This window comes from Coregonus lavaretus (assembly GCF_964263955.1).
Source record: "Coregonus lavaretus genome assembly, chromosome: 27".
In the NCBI taxonomy this organism is placed as follows: Eukaryota; Metazoa; Chordata; class Actinopteri; order Salmoniformes; family Salmonidae; genus Coregonus; species Coregonus lavaretus.
This window is the reverse complement of record NC_140014.1, coordinates 33,737,506-33,759,638: the sequence shown is the minus strand read 5'-3', so window position 1 is coordinate 33,759,638 and position 22,133 is coordinate 33,737,506. Positions and strand designations below refer to the sequence as shown.

General features: G+C 44.5%; 2 protein-coding genes across 2 annotated transcripts in view; both read right to left on the bottom strand.

Moving 5' to 3' along the window:
• Positions 1 to 14,513, bottom strand: part of LOC311103070 (AT-rich interactive domain-containing protein 4A-like) — a 33,501-nt gene extending 18,988 nt beyond the window's left edge. Inside the window, exons 1-10 of the mRNA XM_084144597.1 lie at positions 14,473 to 14,513; positions 13,426 to 13,475; positions 12,912 to 13,022; positions 9,796 to 9,861; positions 8,742 to 8,832; positions 6,337 to 6,416; positions 6,087 to 6,184; positions 3,943 to 4,075; positions 354 to 433; positions 52 to 128 (exon numbers count right to left, since the gene is read on the bottom strand). Of these exons, the coding sequence (XP_084000723.1) occupies positions 52 to 128; positions 354 to 433; positions 3,943 to 4,075; positions 6,087 to 6,184; positions 6,337 to 6,416; positions 8,742 to 8,832; positions 9,796 to 9,861; positions 12,912 to 13,022; positions 13,426 to 13,431 (742 nt within the window). The 5' untranslated portion in view covers positions 13,432 to 13,475; positions 14,473 to 14,513. The remainder of the gene's footprint in view (positions 1 to 51; positions 129 to 353; positions 434 to 3,942; positions 4,076 to 6,086; positions 6,185 to 6,336; positions 6,417 to 8,741; positions 8,833 to 9,795; positions 9,862 to 12,911; positions 13,023 to 13,425; positions 13,476 to 14,472) is intronic.
• A 1,207-nt stretch (positions 14,514 to 15,720) lies between these two features.
• LOC311102541 (proteasome subunit alpha type-3-like) lies at positions 15,721 to 21,563 on the bottom strand. Its single transcript, XM_084143913.1, has 10 exons — positions 21,402 to 21,563; positions 20,547 to 20,629; positions 20,118 to 20,241; positions 18,905 to 19,006; positions 18,512 to 18,658; positions 18,071 to 18,136; positions 17,932 to 17,978; positions 17,735 to 17,802; positions 16,766 to 16,830; positions 15,721 to 15,918 (listed from the first exon to the last, which is right to left on the bottom strand). The coding sequence occupies exons 1-10, from the start codon at positions 21,420 to 21,422 to the stop codon at positions 15,874 to 15,876; spliced, it is 768 nt and encodes a 255-aa protein (XP_084000039.1). The 5' UTR covers positions 21,423 to 21,563; the 3' UTR covers positions 15,721 to 15,873.
• Positions 21,564 to 22,133: the final 570 nt, after the last annotated feature.

Here is a 22,133-nt window from a genome sequence, read left to right as displayed (position 1 = left end):
CTTGAACTAACTGGAATTGATTGTTGAGCTCCCTAGGTGAGCCAACCTTACCATTCCTCGACGAGAACTCAGCTTTAGATACGCTATCCATGTTCACTTCATGGATCTCCTTTCTTGCCACCGTGCGACTGAAAAACCCCCACAAAAAAACATCTAAATGCATGTGTATTCAGCTACAAATGTTACCAATTCTGAGAACACTATAATAGCAAATAATAGCAAAAATACATGCATGTTTACATTGCCCTTGGCTAGAAAATGTATGGGGCAAATATCAAACAAGACATAATATTTGTAAACTGACCAGAATTTCCTTAACTCTACAACACAAGAGTAGGATGAACAATACTTACAATTTGGAGTCTGCAAATGATCTCACTAAACATTGGTCTTTCCTGACTGTCAGGTCATCATTGCAGCTGGGTGATATCACCTAGACAAAACCCGTAAAGAAAGGGAAAGTTAGGAGCAATTACAAATAGTGCTGGGCGATATATTGTGAATACCGATATGGATCCACGTACCATCTATAAAGGTATTTTTATACAGTGCTCAATAAATGAAAAGTTCAACAAGTTGGACAACGTCACTGTCAGTTTCTTCCTAGTTTGGTTGAGTACAAAACCATCAGAATAGAGAAAGCCTATTAAAAATCACTTAGAATTCAGGTTGCCACCATTCTAGGGTTATGCACTACTCATAAATCATATTTAGAACTTGTATTATTCAGAAACATAAAATACCGTCAAATATGAGAAAAATATCATACGATATTTTGTCTGTATCACCCAGCCCTAATATCAAAGAAGTATCATACAAGAAGGACCAAAGGCCAAGGAAGGTTATTATCCATTTGCTTTCAGTTTCACAATGGGTTCTGTTTTTCAGGTGGTTGTATAAACCAGTAGTTTCCAACCTTTTTTGAACCGTGGCACACCTTGATGGGATCCCCCCCCCAAAATGTAAAGATCAAATGGGGTTTATTGGAACGTCATGATAATTAATTTGTGTATACCCCTTTAAGAGTGTCCTGCGAATTGGTGCTAGAAATAAAAGTTTGCTCCGGTAAAATAGGTCTTCAGTTTGGAGACAAGCGGTTTTCTGCTTTGTAAATGAGCAACCACGGACACTAAGCCATGTTTGTTTCTATGCCAGAGGCTGTGGTACAGCTAAACCTAATCAGACATGCTTGTGGTAAAGGTTCTCACAGGAAAAGTCAAATAATACAAATGACTTTGCTCATGCACTCCCCTCAAATAATACAAATCCAACAACAGCCTGAGCACACCGGACTTGAAACAATGATACAGATGTAACCATGTGCTATTCAATGTATTATCTGAGCGGCACTGGTGCTCCCAAGTCAAAATTCCATTTGCATTCCATAGTTAATGTTTATAAGGAAGAGAGACCGACAGGCAGAGACCGACAGGCAGCGAGAGAGACCGAGAGAGGCAGCGAGAGAGAGAGGCAGCGAGAGAGAGAGAGAGAGGGGCAGCGAGCGAGAGAAAGGCAGCGAGCGAGAGAGAGAGCGGCAGCGAGCGAGAGAGAGAGCGGCAGCGAGCGAGAGAGGCAGCGAGCGAGAGAGGCAGCGAGCGAGAGAGAGAGAGGCAGCGAGCGAGAGAGAGAGAGGCAGCGAGCGAGAGAGAGAGAGGCAGCGAGCGAGAGAGAGGGAACGAGCGAGAGAGAGAGAGGGAACGAGCGAGAGAGAGAGAGGGAGCGAGCGAGAGAGAGGCAGCGAGCGAGAGAGAGAGGCAGCGAGCGAGCGAGAGAGGCAGCGAGCGAGCGAGAGAGGCAGCGAGCGAGCGAGAGAGAGGCAGCGAGCGAGCGAGAGAGAGAGGGGCAGCGAGCGAGAGAGAGAGGCAGCGAGCGAGAGAGAGAGAGAGGCAGCGAGCGAGCGAGAGAGAGAGGCAGCGAGCGAGAGAGAGAGGCAGCGAGCGAGCGAGAGAGAGGCAGCGAGCGAGCGAGAGAGAGAGAGGCAGCGAGCGAGCGAGAGAGAGAGAGGCAGCGAGCGAGCGAGAGAGAGAGAGGCAGCGAGCGAGCGAGAGAGAGAGGCAGCGAGCGAGCGAGAGAGGCAGCGAGCGAGCGAGAGAGAGAGGCAGCGAGCGAGCGAGAGAGAGAGAGGCAGCGAGCGAGCGAGAGAGAGAGAGGCAGCGAGCGAGCGAGAGAGAGGCAGCGAGCGAGCGAGAGAGAGAGAGGCAGCGAGCGAGCGAGAGAGAGAGGCAGCGAGCGAGCGAGCGAGAGAGGCAGCGAGCGAGCGAGCGAGAGAGGCAGCGAGCGAGCGAGCGAGAGAGGCAGCGAGCGAGCGAGGCAGCGAGCGAGCGAGAGAGAGAGAGGCAGCGAGCGAGCGAGAGAGAGAGAGGCAGCGAGCGAGCGAGAGAGAGAGAGGCAGCGAGCGAGAGAGAGAGAGGCAGCGAGCGAGAGAGGCAGCGAGCGAGAGAGAGAGAGGCAGCGAGAGAGAGAGAGAGAGGCAGCGAGCGAGAGAGAGAGAGGCAGCGAGCGAGAGAGAGAGAGGCAGCGAGCGAGAGAGAGAGAGGCAGCGAGCGAGAGAGAGGGAACGAGCGAGAGAGAGAGAGGGAACGAGCGAGCGAGAGAGAGGCAGCGAGCGAGAGAGAGAGGCAGCGAGCGAGCGAGAGAGGCAGCGAGCGAGCGAGAGAGGCAGCGAGCGAGCGAGAGAGGCAGCGAGCGAGCGAGAGAGAGGCAGCGAGCGAGCGAGAGAGAGAGGGGCAGCGAGCGAGAGAGAGAGGCAGCGAGCGAGAGAGAGAGAGAGGCAGCGAGCGAGCGAGAGAGAGAGGCAGCGAGCGAGAGAGAGAGGCAGCGAGCGAGCGAGAGAGAGAGGGGCAGCGAGCGAGCGAGAGAGAGGCAGCGAGCGAGCGAGAGAGAGAGAGGCAGCGAGCGAGCGAGAGAGAGAGGCAGCGAGCGAGCGAGAGAGGCAGCGAGCGAGCGAGAGAGAGAGGCAGCGAGCGAGCGAGAGAGAGAGAGGCAGCGAGCGAGCGAGAGAGAGAGAGGCAGCGAGCGAGCGAGAGAGAGGCAGCGAGCGAGCGAGAGAGAGGCAGCGAGCGAGCGAGAGAGAGAGAGGCAGCGAGCGAGCGAGAGAGAGAGGCAGCGAGCGAGCGAGCGAGAGAGGCAGCGAGCGAGCGAGCGAGAGAGGCAGCGAGCGAGCGAGCGAGAGAGGCAGCGAGCGAGCGAGGCAGCGAGCGAGCGAGAGAGAGAGAGGCAGCGAGCGAGCGAGAGAGAGAGAGGCAGCGAGCGAGCGAGAGAGAGAGAGGCAGCGAGCGAGAGAGGCAGCGAGCGAGAGAGAGAGAGGCAGCGAGAGAGAGAGAGAGAGGCAGCGAGAGAGAGAGAGAGAGGCAGCGAGCGAGAGAGAGAGAGAGAGAGAGGCAGCGAGCGAGAGAGAGAGAGAGAGGCAGCGAGCGAGGCAGCGAGAGAGAGGCAGCGAGAGAGGCAGCGAGAGAGAGAGAGAGAGAGGCAGCGAGAGAGAGAGAGAGAGGCAGCGAGAGAGAGAGAGAGAGGGGCAGCGAGAGAGGCAGCGAGAGGGGCAGCGAGAGAGGCAGCGAGAGGGGCAGCGAGAGGGGCAGAGAGGGGCAGCGAGAGAGAGAGAGGGAGGCAGCGAGAGAGAGAGAGAGAGGCAGCGAGAGAGAGAGAGAGAGGCAGCGAGAGAGAGAGAGAGAGGCAGCGAGAGAGAGAGGCAGCGAGAGAGAGAGAGAGAGGCAGCGAGAGAGAGAGAGAGAGGCAGCGAGAGAGAGAGACCGACAGGCAGCGAGAGAGAGAGACCGACAGGCAGCGAGAGAGAGAGACCGACAGGCAGCGAGAGAGAGAGACCGACAGGCAGCGAGAGAGAGAGACCGACAGGCAGCGAGAGAGAGAGAGACCGACAGGCAGCGAGAGAGAGAGACCGACAGAGTGTGTGTGTGGCTAGGGTCTATGCATGATGTGACTTACCAGGGCCAGGTACCAGGATGTCCGGTCTGTCCCAGTCTGAATACTGGCCACTTTACCCAGCAGGTCATCGTTTAGCCTCCTCCTGTCCTCATTGTCGTCATCACTGGAGGACGAGTCCTTTTCATCATTCGCACTGATGGGTTGAACAAGGGGACTACGTCAGAACATAATCTTTACAGGTCAGAAGCTATAGTCTGTCTCTGTCAAAACCTTCAGTCTCAGTCAGAAGCCTCTACAGAGCTCTATAGAAAGCTCAACACTATCAACCACAAAGGCCTATGGGAGCCAGTTACAAATGTTCAACTGTAAACAGTCATTACATTTTATTCAACTTCATCATAAATCTAACTATGTTGTTGTTGTTGTTGTTGTTTACTGTGGGTGCAGAAAGTATTCAGACCCCTTGACTTTTTTTCACATTTTGTTACGTTACAGCCTTATTCTAAAAATGCATTTATTTAAAATTCTCAATCTACACACAATACCCCATAATGACAAAGCAAAAACAGGTTTTTTGAAATGTTTGCAAGTTTATTAAAAATAAAAATATTACATTTACATAAGTATTCAGACCCTTTACTCAGTACTTTGTTGAAGCGCATTTGGCAGCAATTACAGCCTCAAGTATTCTTGGGTATGACCCTACAAGCTTGGAACACCTGTACTTGGGGTGTTTCTCACAGTCTTCTCTGCAGATCCTCTCAAGCTCTGTCAGGTTAGATGGGGAGCGTTGCTGCATAGCTATTTTCAGGTCTCTCCAGAGATGTTCGATCGGTTTCAAGTCCGGGCTCTGGCTGGGCCACTCAAGGACATTCAGAGACTTGTCCCGAAGCCACTCCTGCATTGTCTTTAGGTGCCTTTTGGCAAATTCCAAGCGGGCTGTCATGTGCCTTTTACTGAGGAGTGGCTTCCGTCTGGCCACTACCATGAAGGCCTGATTGGTGGAGTGCTGCAGAGATGGTTGTCCTTCTGGAAGGCTCTCCCATCTCCACAGAGGAACTCTGGAGCTCTGTCAGAGTGACCACTGGGTTCTTGGTCACTTCCCTGACCAAGGCCCTTCTCCCCCAATTGCTCAGTTTGGCCGGGCGGCCAGCTCTAGGAAGAGTCTTGGTGGTTACAAACTTCTTCCATTTAAGAATGATAGAGGCCACTGTGTTCTTGGGGATCGTCAATGCTGTAGAAATGTTTTGGTACCCTTCCCCAGATCTGTGCCTCGACACAATCCTGTCTCGGAGCTCTACGGACAATTCCTTCAACCTCATGGCTTGGTTTTTGCTCTGACATGCACTGTCAACTGTGGGACCTTATATAGACAGGTGTGTGCCTTTTCAAATCATGTACAATCAATTGAATTTAGCACAGGTGGACTCCAATCAAGTTGTAGAAACATTTCAAGGATGATCAATGGAAACAGGAAGCACCTGGGCTAAATTTCGAGTCTCATAGCAAAGGGTCTGAATACTTATGTAAATAAGGTATATTTTTATTTGCAAACATTTCATAAAACCTTTTTTTGCTTTGTCATTATGGGGTAGTGTGTAAATTGATGTAAAAAAAAATTTTTTTTAGAATAAGGCTGTAACGTAACAAAATGTGGAAAAAGGGGTCTGAATACTTCCAAATGCACTGTATAATGACCATGTCTGAATGTTTACAGGCAGAGCATCTAAAGAAGCATGCTGTAAGCGGTAGTGCAGGTTAGGTCATCAAACCGTATCCAAAGCAAGAACAACACAGTGGTTCCACATGGCCCACTGCAGGTCAAACCGTATCCAAAGCAAGAACACAGTGGTTCCACATGGCCCACTGCAGGCTAGCATTAAAGGAAAACTCCACTCAAAAACGTTTTGGGTATATATTTTTTCCATTAGTCCACTGTTGATACAATCCTAAAATGTTTTGCATATCAGCAGTCAAGTTTTCAAGCTATTGGACTTTCAAGAAGCAAAATGCATCATATGATGATGTGGCAAGTGACATTTTGCTTCTTGAAAGTCCAATAGCTTGAAAACATGACATAAAATAAACCAAAAGGTTGGTTTTGAGTGGCGTTTTGCTTTAAAAGGTTAACGTAGAGGGGGGGTAAAGGTGTGTTTTAAAATAAAATAGGGGTTAAGAGAAAGGTAAAAGAAGGGTCTACTTACTGAGCCTGAGATGACCTCCTTCCTCCGCGGTTTCCCTTCTTCCCGATGACGGGGGTGCCAAAGTGCTCCGGGTTGGTCAGGGGCAGTTGGTCCAATGTCTAGATAACAACAGAGAGAGATAGAGAGGAGTGAGGAGAGGGAGCAAGAAAGAGAGGGGTCTTAATCAATATATCAAAGAGCAAAAATAACAGAGAGACCACCAAATCAAATGGCCAAGAAGATAGTGAGGTCAGAAGACCAGTCCTCTTACCTCGCTCTCAGCAAAATGTCTCTCTCCCTTCAGACACAGAGACGTCCTGCGGAGTGTCTTCTCATCCCCATCGTCAAACACTGGAACACAGTGGGAAGCAGTTCCCTTGTAATGTTTACATTTGACATTTATTCTTAACCAGAACGACTTACAGGAGCAATTAGGGTTAAGTGCCTTACTCAAGGGCATGTCGACAGAGTTTTCACCTAGTCGGCTCGGGGATTTGAACCAGCAACCTTTCGGTTACTGACCCAACGCTCTTAACTGCTAGGCTACCTGCCGCCCAGATTGTATTTATGTTAAACATTAACACCAAAGTATACTGCTTCCCCAGGATCATATAGACAAATAGTATTATTGACCAAGAGTCAGTTATGACAGAGAATAGTCAAAATGCAACCAACCAACAAAGACGTACAGTGCCTTGCAAAAGTATTCATCCACCTTGGCGTTTTTCCTATTTTTTTGCATTACAACCTGTAATTTAAATGGATTTTTATTTGGATTTCATGTCATGGACATACACAAAATAGTCTAAATTGGTGAAGTGAAAGGAAAAACATAACTTCTTGGCGATGGTCTTGTAGCCCATTCCAGCCTTGTGTAGGTCTACAATCTTGTCCCTGACATCCTTGGAGAGCTCTTTGGTCTTGGCCATGGTGGAGAGTTTGGAATCTGATTGATTGATTGCTTCTGTGGACAGGTGTCTTTTATACAGGTAACAAACTGAGATTAGGAGCACTCCCTTTAAGCTTTTTTCTGGATTATTTTGTTGTTATTCTGTCTCTCACTGTTCAAATAAACCTACCATTAAAATTATAGACTGATAATGTCTGTCAGTGGGCAAACGTACAAAATCATCAGGGGATCAAATACTTTTTTCCCCTCACTGTATGTATTCACCCCCTTTGCTATCAAGCCCCTAAATAAGATCTGGTGCAACCAATTACCTTTAGAAGTCACATAATTAGTTAAATAAAGTCCATCTGTGTGCAATCTAAGTGTCACATGATCTGTCACATGATCTCAGTATATATACACAACTGTTCTGAAAGGCCCCAGAGTCTGCAACACCACTAAGCAAGGGGCACCACCAAGCAAGCGGCACCATGAAGAACAAGGAGCTCTCCGAACAGGTCAGTGACAAAGTTGTGGAAAAGTACAGATCAGGGTTTTTTTTTTTTTTTTTATATCCCACATTTTGAACATCCCACGGAGCACCATTAAATCCATTATTAAAAAATGGAAATAATATGGCACCACAACAAACCTGCCAAGAGTGGACCGCCCACCAAATCTCACAGACCAGGCAAGGAGGGCATTAATCTGAGAGGCAACAAAGAGACCAAAGATAACCATGAAGGAGCTGCAAAGCTCCACAGCGGAGATTGGAGTATCTGTCCATAGGACCACTTTAAGCCGTACACTCCACAGAGCTGGGCATTACCGAAGAGTGGCCAAAAAAAAGCCATTGCTTACAGAAAGAAATAAGCAAACACGTTTGGTGTTCGCCAAAAGGCATGTGGGAGACTCCCCAAACATATGGAAGAAGGTACTCTGGTCAGATTGAGCTTTTTGGCCATCAAGGAAAACGCTATGTCTGGTGCAAACCCAACACCTCTCATCACCCTGAGAACACCATCCCCACAGTGAAGCATGGTGGTGGCAGCATCATGCTGTGGTGATGTTTTTCCATCGGCAGGGACTGGGAAACTGGTCAGAATTGAAGGAATGATGGATGGCGCTAAATACAGGGAAATTCTTGAGGGAAACCTGTTTCAGTCTTCCAGAGATTTGAGACTGGGATGGAGGTTCACCTTCTAGCAGGTCAATGACCCTAAGCATACTGCTAAAGCAACACTCGAGTGGTTTAAGGGGAAACATTTAAATGTCTTGGAATGGCCTAGTCAAAGCCCAGACCTCAATCCAATTGAGAATCTGTGGTATGACTTAAAGATTGCTATACACCATCCAACTTGAAGGAGCTGGAGCAGTTTTGCCTTGAAGAATAGGCAAAAATCTCAGTGGCTAGATGTGCCAAGCTTATATAGACACCCCAAGAGACTTGCAGCTGTAATTGCTGCAAAAGGTGGCTCTACAAAGTATTGACTTTGGGGGATGAATAGTTATGCTTGCTCAAGTTCTGTTTTTTTTGTCTTATTTCTTGTTTGTTTCACAAGAAAAAATATTTTGCATCTTCAAAGTGGTAGGCATGTTGTGTAAATCAAATGATACAACCCCCCCCCAAATCCATTTTAATTCCAGGTTGTAAGGCAACAGAATAGGAAAAATGCCAAGGGGGGTGAATACTTTCGCAAGCCACTGTATGTAGTCTACCATTATCAGGTGATAACAGAGGAGCAGGACTTCTTGTAAACTAGTTTGAGTGTTGTTGCTGTACTCACCCACTGTGTACCAACTGGCATCTGTGAGTTTGTTGATGGTTGCCTCACTGCAGATCCCCTCTGCACTCTTCACCTCCACTGTGGAGCCCACCTGCAAAAGGATGCCAGGGAGATGAGACTTTGAGACACCTCATATGCGCTGCTCTTTTAGTCCCATTTCAAAAATAACTCAAAATGGCAACAGTAAAAGCTGCAATATGTAACTTTTTGGGCGACCTGACCAAATCCACATAGAAATTAGAGTTATAGATCTGTCATTCTCATTGAAAGCAAGTCTAAGAAGCGGTAGATCTGTTCTAGGTGCGCTATTTATATGCTTCCCGTTCTTACGTTAGTTTTTTGTGTCTTACTTTCGGTTTTGTACACCAACTTAAAAAACAATATTTTTGGTTATGGAAAATATATTTTACAGCGGTTTTAGATAATACAATGACTTTCTACATTGCTTGTTTTGTCACAAACTGAAATTAGGCAACCTATTAGAATTTTAGCAACCAGGAAATGGCGGAGCAATTTCTGCATATTGCACCTTTTAACATTGCATCTCAAATCAAGTCTTCTCTAAATAAAGAAAGTAACGTGCCTGGGCAAAGTGAAAGCCCATGACACGTGTGTTCGAACAGTGAAAAGGGAACCACACTGGGCATACAAAATATCAGGATAGAAAAACTGAGGCCATTTTAAACCTTTAGGCAACTTAAAATGTTTAACACTCTGGCGTTAAAAATCAGCACAAAAACAACTGCAGTACCATTGATGCTTACAGTTGTTGAAAAACAGGTGATCAGTGTAATTTGCCAGGGCATTAGTCACATGACCATGAACTTCATGTCGACAATACCTTATCTGTACCGGTTCTATATGCCTGCACCCTGTAGGACATTATGTTGTCACAAGTACAGAACCATTGTTATATCCAACAGATCAGAATCTCAGAATCATGTGACAAACAGATGATTCTGAGAATCAAAAGAACACAGAGGGCCAAATTAATCTTTTCCATATCATACTGTGGGGAGTTCGGTGATGCGATGCCAGTTAGTTCCAAACTTACCTTCAACTGTCCTTTCACTTGGTCATCTTGAACAACTTGTGAAGTGGTGTCTCCTTTGAGCATCACCTAGTGAGAGAGGAGGGAAACAAAGGAATTCAGTCAAGGTGAAATAATCCAGTTGAGTAACAGACAACTTTCCTCTTCCTGACTAAGTCACGAAATATGTGACAAATGACATTTTCTTTGACCAGTCAGTTACCAAGGGGCCTATAGATGAACCTCACATGCCAACGCTGGAAGGCACAGTTGTAAAAACAGGTGTTTCCAGCTACAGACAGATCTTAAACCATCTGATACAATAGTAGGTATGTGCTTATAGTATTACCAGGGAATGGTGCATCATAGCCTTCACCTATCTTTCTATGTGGAGAAAGTTCAAATGGGGCTTCCTACCTCACCCCATGAACACTAGACCAATGAAATAATCAAGGGAACTCTGACCTTGTTGTGACAATCATAATGGAAGAGCAGAAGCAAAGGAGAATAGTGGAGAATACAGGAGGTCAGGTCACAATGCTGCTAACTGGCGATTGGTGTGGGATCACTTGATTTTAAAACAATAACCATCATCAGCCCTGACCTATAAGCTGGTTCACCAGTTCAGTGGCACCCACATTTTCACAACAGGGTTTTGAGGAATAAAAAAAAGCACATTTGAACCTAAATTCCTAGGCCTATCGGTTGTTCGAAAACATACTAAACCAGACATGGCTGCTAACCCAATGTCCAAGCATTGTCAGTTGCTATACTAAACAAAAATATTTAAAAAACGCAACATGCAAGAATTTCTACGATTTTGCTGAGTTACAGTTCATATAAGGAAATCAGTAAATTGAAATGAATTATTGAATCTATGTATTTCACATGATTGGGCAGGGGTGTAGCCATGGGTGGGCATAGGCCCACCCACTGGGGAGCCAGGCCCAGCCAATCAGAATGAATTTCCCCCCACTAATGGGCTTTATTACAGACATAAATACTCCTCAGCACCCCCCCTAAGATGATCCCGCAGGTGAAGAAGCCAGATGTGGAGGTCCTGGGCTGGCATGGTTACATATGGTCTGCGGTTGTGAGACCAGTTGGACATACTGCAAAATTATCTAAAACGACGTTGGGGGCAGTTTATGGTAGAGAAATTAACATTCAATTCTCTGGCTACAGCTCTGGTGGACATTCCTGCAGTCAGCATGCCAATTTCACACTCCCTCAAAACTTCAGACATCTGTGGCATTGTGTTGTGAGAACTGCTCATTTTAAAGTGACCTTTTATTGTCCCAAGCACAAGGTGCACCTGTGTAATGATCATGCCGTTTCATCAGCTCCTTGATATGCCGCACCTGTCAGGTGGATGGATTATCTTGGCAAAGGAGAAATGCTTACTAGCAGGGATGTAAACACATTTGTGCACAAAATCTGAGAGAAATAAGCTTCTTGTGCATATGGAACATTTCTGGGATCTTTTATTTCAGCTCAAGAAACCAACACTGTTCAGCGTATTTAATGTGAATTTGAACCATGTGTTTTACCCAACAGGCTCTAACCAATGCAGTCATGATGACTGACTATCACCAGTGTTTGTTGTGTTATGATTATGTTATGACTAAATTAACTGTTTTCAGAGTGTCTAGTTGGGACTGCGTAGGTTACAGATTAGCCCAGGGGTCTCCAACAGGTACATCGCGAACTACCAGTAGCTCGCAGCCCAACTATGAGTAGCTCGCCAATCAATTCTGAAAGTACATACATTGGTAACACTAGATATGGTTAGTCCATCAGTAGGTGCCTTACATACTATCAGTAACATTTCAACTAACTATCTACTAACCCTAACCTTAGCAAGCAGTTGCTTAGCAACAGATAGTATGACCATCTGTAGAGCATCTACAGATGGAAAATCCGGACTATCCAAATAAAGTGTGATCCATGCATTTTTTTTCATGTGTTCCATCGTATATGGTCAACCATAAACCACCCGGCAACTGTCCAATCAAAGACACAGTGACATTATCCCACCGCTGGTTAGCCACTGTTGGCTTAAAAAGCCAAAACGTAACACAATATATGGCAATTACGGTAATTTCCAGCAATATTGCCGTCCGTCTGTTTGGTGCGCGTATTTATCTATCACTCTGTATGTAGCCAGTTAGCAATGCTAATGATAACAGTCTTGTGGGTAGACAAAGACTTTCCCAAAAAACTCTCAATTAAATGCAAAGTAGGCTTACCTGACAGAACTATATCATGATTATTTGTATCAATTGGGTGGCAATTGTTTTGCAAACTCTGCCATGACATGTTGTGCAGCAGTAGGCTAGACCGACACATTCCTTTCTTGCTAGATTAATTTAGATGCGCAATTAAAGCGGAATTACACTAAAATCAAAATGTGTTCTATATTATTATTTGTTTACCTACAAAATGGTCTTTCTGTGTGATTTAAGCATTGACATGACTCAGAACATCACTTTTTGTTGTTTCTCTATGAACAATTGAAATTTTAACAAAACAAAAGTTTTAAAAAACAACAAAAAAAACAGAATTCAGGAAAATACCAAATATGATTTTATGGGGCCCTTTAGAGTTGTTTACTAACCATTATTTTACCAGTTATATTGACAGAAAACACGTCTCTTGTACACCAAGGACCCAGGGAAGAGTCGCATGGTTGAGGAGAAGAGAAGAACGTGCCTATTTGAAAGCTTTTTATTTTATGCTAGAAAGGGTTGGAGACCCCTGGATTAGCATAAGGCTTTCTGAAACAAACTGAGCAAAACTGTTCATAGAACAAGTCTACTTGAAAGATGTCACTGGCATACACAAACATTTAGATGGGGGGGGGGGGTCCTTTTGCAGCAAAACTGTGACCGAAACTAGCCAATCAGCTTGTCTACTAGGCCTATATAAACAACATATCCTTGTAAGATTTGGACATCAAAATTTGGAACATTTCACATTACTCCCTTGTTTGATTACAATGTTGTCTGTGTCCCAAATTGCACCCTCTTCCCTATATAGTGCAATACTTTTGAAGACAGCCCCATTCTGTTTATAGTAGTGCATTATAAGGAGAATGGGGTGGCATTTGGGATGGAGTCATTGTTGCGTTGTGCTTTTACCTTAACCTTCACTGTCCGTTTAACAGTCTTGATTTTTGCCTCACAGAAGGCACCTCTGTATTTGGCGCTGACCTCAGTCCCCACGGTCAGGTAGGCAGGCTCGTCCGCTGCCTGTGAGAAAAACAGACACTCCTATAACATTTATCATTGTACTTTCTTATAAATAAAACACAGGCCATGTTTGGCCACTATTGAAAGAGATGTCCATGAAGCATGATGCCACACATAAACATGAAATTGCATTAGAGGTTTTTCAACTCAATAACATTTGTCTTGTTCAGGAAGAGGTGGACAATGATGTCTAAAAATAGTCATTTACGGTGAAGCCTACATGAAAACTTTTGGCATTGAAATTATATATGAAACATGTATATGTGCAACATTCTGACGCCTTCAAACTGTCATATGTTGTTGCCAACCATATAGACAGTTGTCCCCCAGTCTCTATGCAAGCCAAGTGAAAGAGGCGTCGGCTTCACCGCTGTTTTCAACTGAGGTTAGCCAAGTGACTTACCTTCATCGTAGAGGCTATTTGAGGGAGTCCAGCTCGATTGGTTTTGATTGCTGTAAAACAAGATCGGAATTACAGATGAATAAAGATGTCAGAATGGCCGTGATTAGGACTAAATCAAATTTAGTCGAAAATGAGTAAATATGCTAACAGGCTAACGACGAACTAGCCTGCTACTTCTAACGCATTCTTTTCAAGCTCGATGCAGCCCCCTCCCTCCAGATTCACAAAAATGTGTGGCTACTGGCTAGCTAGTTTAGCTGTATGCTCATGCTGAATGTTAACAGACTAAAAATCGACAAAAGCTTTTTAAAAGAATATTATCAAGTTATTTACAGCCCAGCGTTGGCATACTACAAGGACGTTGCACATAGACAACAAACAGAATAGTGCGTGTTCCTTCCCGCTTTGCTCGCAATCTGTGACTGTGTCACGTCGCCATCATAGCTCGCCGTGCTGCACCATGTCAGGCTGGGAGAAATACACAGAGGAGCTGGCTACAAAAGGTGTGCCACACAGTCATCTTAGACAATTATGTTTTACTACAAACAGAGATTATAAAGATTGTGGCAGTCTTTTGGTTAAAGTGAGGAACGACAGAATATTTCCCTCAACTCGGGAGCTAAATTTAGCTAGTTAGCTAACTTAAACATGCTAGCTAACGTTAACAGTTTCTCGATTTAAAGCGCCTTGTTAGTCATTGAGTTGGCCAGCTAGTTCAGGCAGAACATTTCAAACTGTGGTTCTCATTTGGATAAACGAGAGGCAGGCAGGTAGTTCGACGATAAAACAAAAAATTATCAGGACAATAATTATTTATTATCCAGTTTCACAAAAGGCGCATACATTTATTCACTGCAAAAACAAGCCGACTAGTCACTGGCACTGCCATTCAATTCTTTACCAGCCTAAGCTTACAATAAAAAAATAACGAAAAATTGAGCTAAGTCTCGTCCGATAACGAAACAGGTGTCACATTGATCTAAATAGCTTGAACTGTTAAACGTTTGTAATTCGTTTGAGAGGAATATTAATATGTTTGATACTTACATGCAACGACACCACTGATCACGACTTGCTTGCTAGATTTGCAAAGCAATACACGAATAACAAGCTGTTGAGCCGAAGCTGGGTCTCTCGAAATCCGATTGGCTGCCGTGACAGTGGTGGTCGAATCGCAGAAATATGATTGGTCAACACTTGCTTCAAATCCTATAGGACATACCTTCTCTGGATTTATGGTTGGTAGATGGAAATCGGCGCTTTGAGAGAAAATGTGCTATTGGTCTTCCCAAACGTAGCTTCTTTCACAAAAATAACACCCCAACATGGAAATATGATTGGCTTTACTTATCTCAAGTCAAGCCATTCACTGGTTAGAAATATTTTACAATGGACCGCCTATTTTCGACACTGGCTTCCTTGTCACTCCAAGGATGGAAATATACTATATGTGAACTGAAAACACAAGCAATTTCTACTCACTCGTTGGATGGTGCTAGCGGTAACTCGTATTTTAATTAATGAGTTACTAGCTATGTTGTCATGTGCTGGGGAGAGGATGCGGGTTACGAGTTAAATATAAAGTATCGATTTGTTTGAAGTTGAGGCCAATGGCGCCTTGTTCATGTTTGTAGGACGTCAGAGGGCAAGTTGGTTACGTAACCGGAAGGAAGCATGTGCAGGTAAAAGCTATGTGAAGTGATTGCTGTCAAATCTTGGTTACTACTTACCTAAGGCCAGACAATGAATGCATATAGCCGTGTTGAGGGGTGTAACTTAACATTGGCTAGTCTTCTGGCTGAGTATCCTGAGATGTGAAATTCCAAGCCTTAATCTACTAGGTTGACTTCAGCACCACTACAAGATAATCTGTCCCAGGAAGGCAGAATGGCATGTCTTTATCAAATGTACAGATGAGGAGCTAATCAATCCCTCAGATTCAAGACACTGGTCAAGTCTTTCACATCATCTTAAATTGTATCCAAGCAGGGACATAACCAGATGAGGCTGGCATGGAGAGGCACTGAGAGGTGGAGGTCCATCTGTAAGGTCAATGTGGAGACCACTACCCTTCGAGTCGCTGTGACACATGTCATACCTGAAACATATCACACTGTGCACTGAAAGAGTCTTGGTGTTCTTACACAACTGCACCATCAGTAGAAGGATCAAGTGACAGTCCTTGAGATATTATGAACTAAATACACATCCAATTATAAAAACAAATGACAGAGGCAAACCCTTGTTGACAGTATTTAGAGTATCACAAAAAAGGCCAAAAATGCTTTGAGTATAAACAGTGCTTATCTTCAACTTTTATTTAAAGGCTGAAATCCATCAAACCCAAAAAAATTACATGGTCCATTAATTACAAAACAACGTCTGTGTCTCTTGGAGAGCCGTCCTGTCAGTAGGTGTTTGACGAGTGGAGAAACCACAGAAATGAGTTTACATGTTGTCTTCATCAGAGTCATCCTCCTCCTCCAAGGAATCCTATGGTGGAAGCAAAAGGCATTGCGAATCAGACACCAGCAAGACAGATATAATGGAAGTGGTTCAGTGAACCATTCTCACGTGATGAGTAACCTTGCCTGGGACCTGAAGACTTGAGTTAGCTCCCTGGGCTAAAGCTTGGGCTTTAGCTCAGCAGGCTAACTCAGTCTTGTGGCACACAGGAGACTCAAGTTCAAACATTTTACATTTACATTTTAGTCATTTAGCAGAAGCTCTTATCCAGAGCGACTTACAGGAGCAATTAGGGTTAAGTGCCTTGCTCAAGGGCACATTTACGTCATTTAGCAGACGCTCTTATCCAGAGCGACTTACAAATTGGTGCATTCACCCTATAGCCAGTGGGATAACCACTTTACCATTCTTTTATTTTTATTTTTTATTATTATATATTTTTATATATATATATATATATATATTTTGGGGGGGGGGTAGTAGAAGGATTACTTTATCCTATCCCAGGTATTCATTCCTTAAAGAGGTGGGGTTTCAAATGTCTCCGGAAGGTGGTGAGTGACTCCGCTGTCCTGGCGTCGTGAGGGAGCTTGTTCCACCATTGGGGTGCCAGAGCAGCGAACAGTTTTGACTGGGCTGAGCGGGAACTATGCTTCCGCAGAGGAAGGGGAGCCAGCAGGCCAGAGGTGGATGAACGCAATGCCCTCGTTTGGGTGTAGGGACTGATCAGAGCCTGAAGGTACGGAGGTGCCGTTCCCCTCACTGCTCCATAGGCAAGCACCATGGTCCCTAGACGTATTTTTGGTTTGAACCCAGTAGGTCACAGAAATGCCATGCTAAATAAAAATGAATGACTGGTGGTCGTGGTACATACCTTAGCGTACTTCTCTGCCTCCTCCCTGACGTCTTTTGGAACCAGCTCATGTTTTCCATTTGTCACTGGTGAGGGGAAATTAAGGTCATAAGTTACACTGCTCAGTTCAAGCAGATCAGCTGCGATCAATTTGAATGGACCAGGCGATGGCCCGTCACATAGCTAGTCAAAACTGGTTAGGGTCGAGTATCCAACAGAATCATAACCCATTATTGCACATGCTTGCCATACATCACTTTGTTATGAGCTGGGTTAACTGTCACATTTAAATGTATGACACTGCTCACAACCAGGGACAAGTTTGTTCCAAAACAAATGCAATGGCTGCTTACCCGGTGCACTAGTTGTGGCTTAGACCAGTGTACAAAACTCTGCCTTTGTTACATTTGTCATATACAGATGTACAAAGGGAGACAAAACTACACTTAAAAATACATGTGTAGGTCTAAGGCACTGCATCGCAGTGCTAAAGGCATCACTACAGACCTGGGTTCGACCCCAGGCTGTATCACAACCGGCCATGATCGGGAGTCCCATAGGGCGGCACACAATTGGCCCAACGTCGTCCGGGTTAGGGGAGGGTTTGGCCAGGGGGGGGAGGGTTTGGCCAGGGGGGGGAGGGTTTGGCCAGGGGGGGGGAGGGTTTGGCCAGGGGGGGGGGGGGGTGGCTTTACTTGGCTCATCGCGCTCTAGCGACTCCTTGTGGCGGGCCGGGCGCCTGCAGGCTGACCTTGGTCGTCAGTTGAACAGTGTTTCCTCCTACACATTGGTGCGGCTGACTTCCGGGTTAAGCGGGCGGGTGTTAAAAAGCGTGGTTTGGCGGGTCATGTTTCGGGGGACGCATGACTCGACCTTCGCCTCCCGAGCCCGTTGGGGAGTTGCAGCGATGAGACAAGATCGTAATTGGGGAGAAAAAGGGTGTAAAATACAAAAAAAGAAATACATGTGTATATGAGAAAGTGGCATTACCTTCTCCAACCCAGCTGAGTTCCAACTCGAACGATTTGTCTTTCACTTCATCGTGTACAATGTAGATTCTACAAAACAAACATCCAACAGTACATGTTAGTAGCAACTTAATACTCAGTGCCTTGATTGGAGGCTATTCATGAGAGTGAGTAACAGTGTGGGTGTGTGTTCCTTTAATAAAACAAACAAAAACTTACATTTTGGCCACCTCTTTTACCAACTCCCTGCAGGTCATGTCTTTCATCTGTTGATAGCAATGGCATACAAAATCAAAGGCAAACTTTTAAGCAAGATCTTCCCTTGTCTTAAGAAAATTGGCTCAATTAATATTCTTACCTGAAGCTTTTCAATTTCTGTCTTGGCGGCTTGCTTGGCCTTTCCAATAGCACATCCCCAGTAACCCTTGATAAAACAAAACAATGTATAAGTGGTCATCTAATATTTTCACAACATTGCCTAATGTTACACATTTCAGGTCATAATTTAAGGTTGCATGATGAGATACAGATTTCGTAAATGTTCGCAACTGATAAACATTCCCTTCTGAATACATTGCATAGGTTCAAACACATTAAAGGGCCATTTTCCATGACCCAGATTAAAACTAGTCCAGGACTAAACCACATGCTCAAGGTAAAATCTCCACAGAGAATGCCTCTTATTCCTGGACTAGTCTTAATCTGCTTCCGGGAAACCGTCCCTAAACATGTAAAGTGTGACAACAGTAAATTAATGACAGAGCTTGTTTGGGGATAAACTCCCCCCAAAATAACTCACATATGAGATTCCAGAGGGGTCAACCATGTACAGCTGAGGACCATCATCTTGATCGTAAGAGCCCAAAATGAAGCTACATCCAAACGGCCGCACCGCACTGTATAACGTGTAGGCATGGACGTACATGGCCACTCTCTCTGAGAGATGCTGTAAAGAGAGATTATATGCAATTCATCTCAAATCAAGGAATATGCCAATTGTCCATAGGACTTGGGGACAAAGCAAAGCAACTCAGAATATGTTGACAACATGTAAATACAGTCACACACTTAACCAGTTGAATCAGGTGTGGTTGTACTGTAACGGAACAGACCAAATATGTGGAACTGACAGGGTACACGAGGAGGAGTTTGAGGGAAACACTGACCAAGAGCATCAGAGTTATTTTTTTACCTTCAGTGGGATGTTGTGTCCATAGTTGGATCTGAAGTTGGAGGCCTCCTCTCTGGCCACCTCAGACAGGGATCGAGCATCAGCCAGTAGTCCAGCCACTGCCTATTGGTAAGAAAGTTAAAGGTAGATTCAGCAATGCACAAAGTAAACAGCAGAGTCGGGACGACGTCGCAAATAATACGAGTGTTATGGCCAAGATCCACTAACTAGCGATGCTTCGCCTAGCCACGCTAGCTTCCTCCAGAGTGGCTCGTCATGTGGGTGCTAGCAAGCCGACAGCATGCTTGGTATCAACAGCCAATCCAGTAGGGTCTGGAAGCCAGTGAGCTTCAATTGGTCAATTGCACCGCGATATTGCAGAGTATTTGCATAAAGTTCAGCTTCCTCCAACTTAAGTCCCACCCTATTCACGTCGCCCAACAGTCCCCAGGCCACTTCGCTTGGCATCGCTTTTCTTCCTTTGAAAATAAATGGCTTCTGTTGTTTCATTGCCAAACATCGTCCAGAGAGGATCTCGTCCATTAGGAGTGAGGCTAAACTTCTCCGTTGTTTTGGTCCCATAGCTATCACGTTGCAGCAGCGTGAAGCGCAGATACTCTGAATGCACGACCGCCTTGCATCGCGCATGTCTGTGGCTCATCCTCCTGCTCGTGGAAACGTCATATTGCTGAGTCTCATTTTAATTGAGTTACTAATTGAACCAGCCCTTTATATGAGCTGAACACAGATGGCGACGACCAATACCTGCTTAAGATTTTTCAAGAAAAATAGACTGGTGGAATGACAACGTCATGACAAAAATGCAGGCACAACCCAGAGGTATAAGACTGTGTTGTCACTGATCGGCCAGATAGCTAGCAACATTGACTAGAAGCTGGTGTGCTGTGAATTGTAGATGGCTTGTTTCAGCTAGTTGTATTTTGTGCTTGATACCATCTCTTGTTTTGACGCTTGTCACGTCTATGCAAATGTGGCTATGGTTAGCTAGCTAGCCAGCAACTGTAACTATGTATTTGAAATAAACAGCATATAAATTGCAATGGGTAAATGTCTTTTTGTTTTCAATAACATTTGCAGACGAAATAGCTTACATTTTAATCCTTTGATTGTAAGATTATAATTTTTTTCTCTGTGTGGTTGCGTGCGCATCAGTTTTGTTGGTAAACACCACACATGTATATACTGGGGATGTGGTCTGTGGATGAATACATACCATCCCTACGTGACGGTCGACATTGAAGATACGCTTGTTTGAGCCTTGTTCGTAAAGTTTGGAGAGAACCAATTTTTCGACACCGAACACAACCCCATCCTTGCATCGGATCCCAATTGCTGTGCTGTAAGGAGAAAGGACAAGAACCAACAAATTGAGACACTTGAGTACAAAAAAAAGTGATTTGTGCATATTCCTGTCACTTTCCATCTATTTATTTATTAGTCATTTAGCAGACGCTCTTATCCAGAGCGATTTACAGGAGCAATTAGAGATAAGTGCCTTGCTCAAGGGCACATCGACAGATTTTTCACCTAGTCGGCTCAGGGCTTAGAACCAGCGACCTTTCGGTTACTGGCACAACGCTCTTAACCACTAAGCTACCTGCCGCCCCATCATGTGGGTACTGCATTCAAAAGGATCACATACCTGCTGTTTTCTACTGCCTTCATGGCATATTCCACCTGGAACACCCTTCCATCAGGGGAAAAGGTGGAGGCAGACAAGTCATACTAGAAAGGGAGATTTGGATGTTATACTTTGATGGCCACTGCTGTTGATAAAACACGTGTCATTGACAGGAACTGCAAGGCTTCATACATCAATCTAACCAATACTCATTGGTGTCACTTTTCCCAGTATTGGCTGGCAAAAACATGGAAGTAGATTCACGATAGAGTAACCCCATTTCAAAGGCTCCGTGCAATCTAGGCTCTTTGGGACGTCCATAGGATACCGGATAGCACCGACCCATTTAAAAGTGCATGTGTCAGTGTGTCAATCTAGCTAATTAAAGGATTCAAAAAATGGCTACCTTGTAAATATCATGATGTGAAATCAAACCTATGTTGATAGATAGCAGAGCAACCGATATCCAACACCAAATCAGTTGAATTGGTTTCAATTTCGATTTAGCTTAGCCAGCATTGCTAGCTAACTAGCCTGTAGTGCAAGTGACTCAGCAGGCATGACAACATGGCTTAGTAGCAAACTAACAGTAGTACTGCAAGGAAAGAACAGCTAGGTAGCAGTAACCAGTGTAAAATGTACTTCATCACTATATACGATTATAGATCTTAAACGAATGACGTGATTAAATGTGTTATTAGCTAGTTATCTACTAAAACCTCAAACTAGCATAAAGCAGTCAAAGCTAACTACAGTAGTTAGCAAGTTGGCTAACTTAGTTGCTAGCCTGGCTAAGATGAGCCGAGGTTAACAAGTTACCAAACATTTTATTTGTTAGCATTACAAAAATGAAGAGAAGTGTCTTATCAAATTTACCCCAGTTCCAATTGAACTCATTGTGGTAAAAACTCTTCAAAAAGCCTTTATAAAAACTCCGTCTGATGTGTTTCAGCGCATCCCAGTCACTCTCCAACCAACAAGAAAATGGCTTTATGTTCAACAAAACAGCAGCCGCGTTGAACATGCTTGAATACCGCCACCTACTGTGGTGGAGTGTAATATCATAGAGGTAAACGTTTAAATAAAGTGCACTGCACACTCATCAGAAACTGAATCTTAAATACCGTATGTAATATCTACAGGAAGAATGTATACAGTAGGCATACTAATAAAATAAAAAATGTTTAGTCTTCTATGTTTAACCTAATTTAAAATGACGAAATGTATTGGGAAATATGCTGGTAAACACAGTTCAGCCGTTTATTTATTATTATTATTATTTATTTTGTTTACTATCAATCCTGGCTACATTTTCACCTGCAAATTGCCGTAATTAATAACATCAGCACTAGAAAGTTTGTGACTTTACTTAATATTCATGCATTTAATACAAGCCCTCTTTTCTCAACCTTCGTGGGAAAAGTAACTGGGTTGAGGTTAATGAATGATTTAGTTTAGCTAATCCTCGACTGCTCCCTGGTGGACAAAAGATGAACAATACCATAATTCCAAATTGAGGGGTGGGTACGGAGATCCGGCTGGAAGATGGCGGAAGTGGTGGATGAGTTCGAATTAAGCAGCGCGTCGAGTAAATTTGGTGAAGACGAA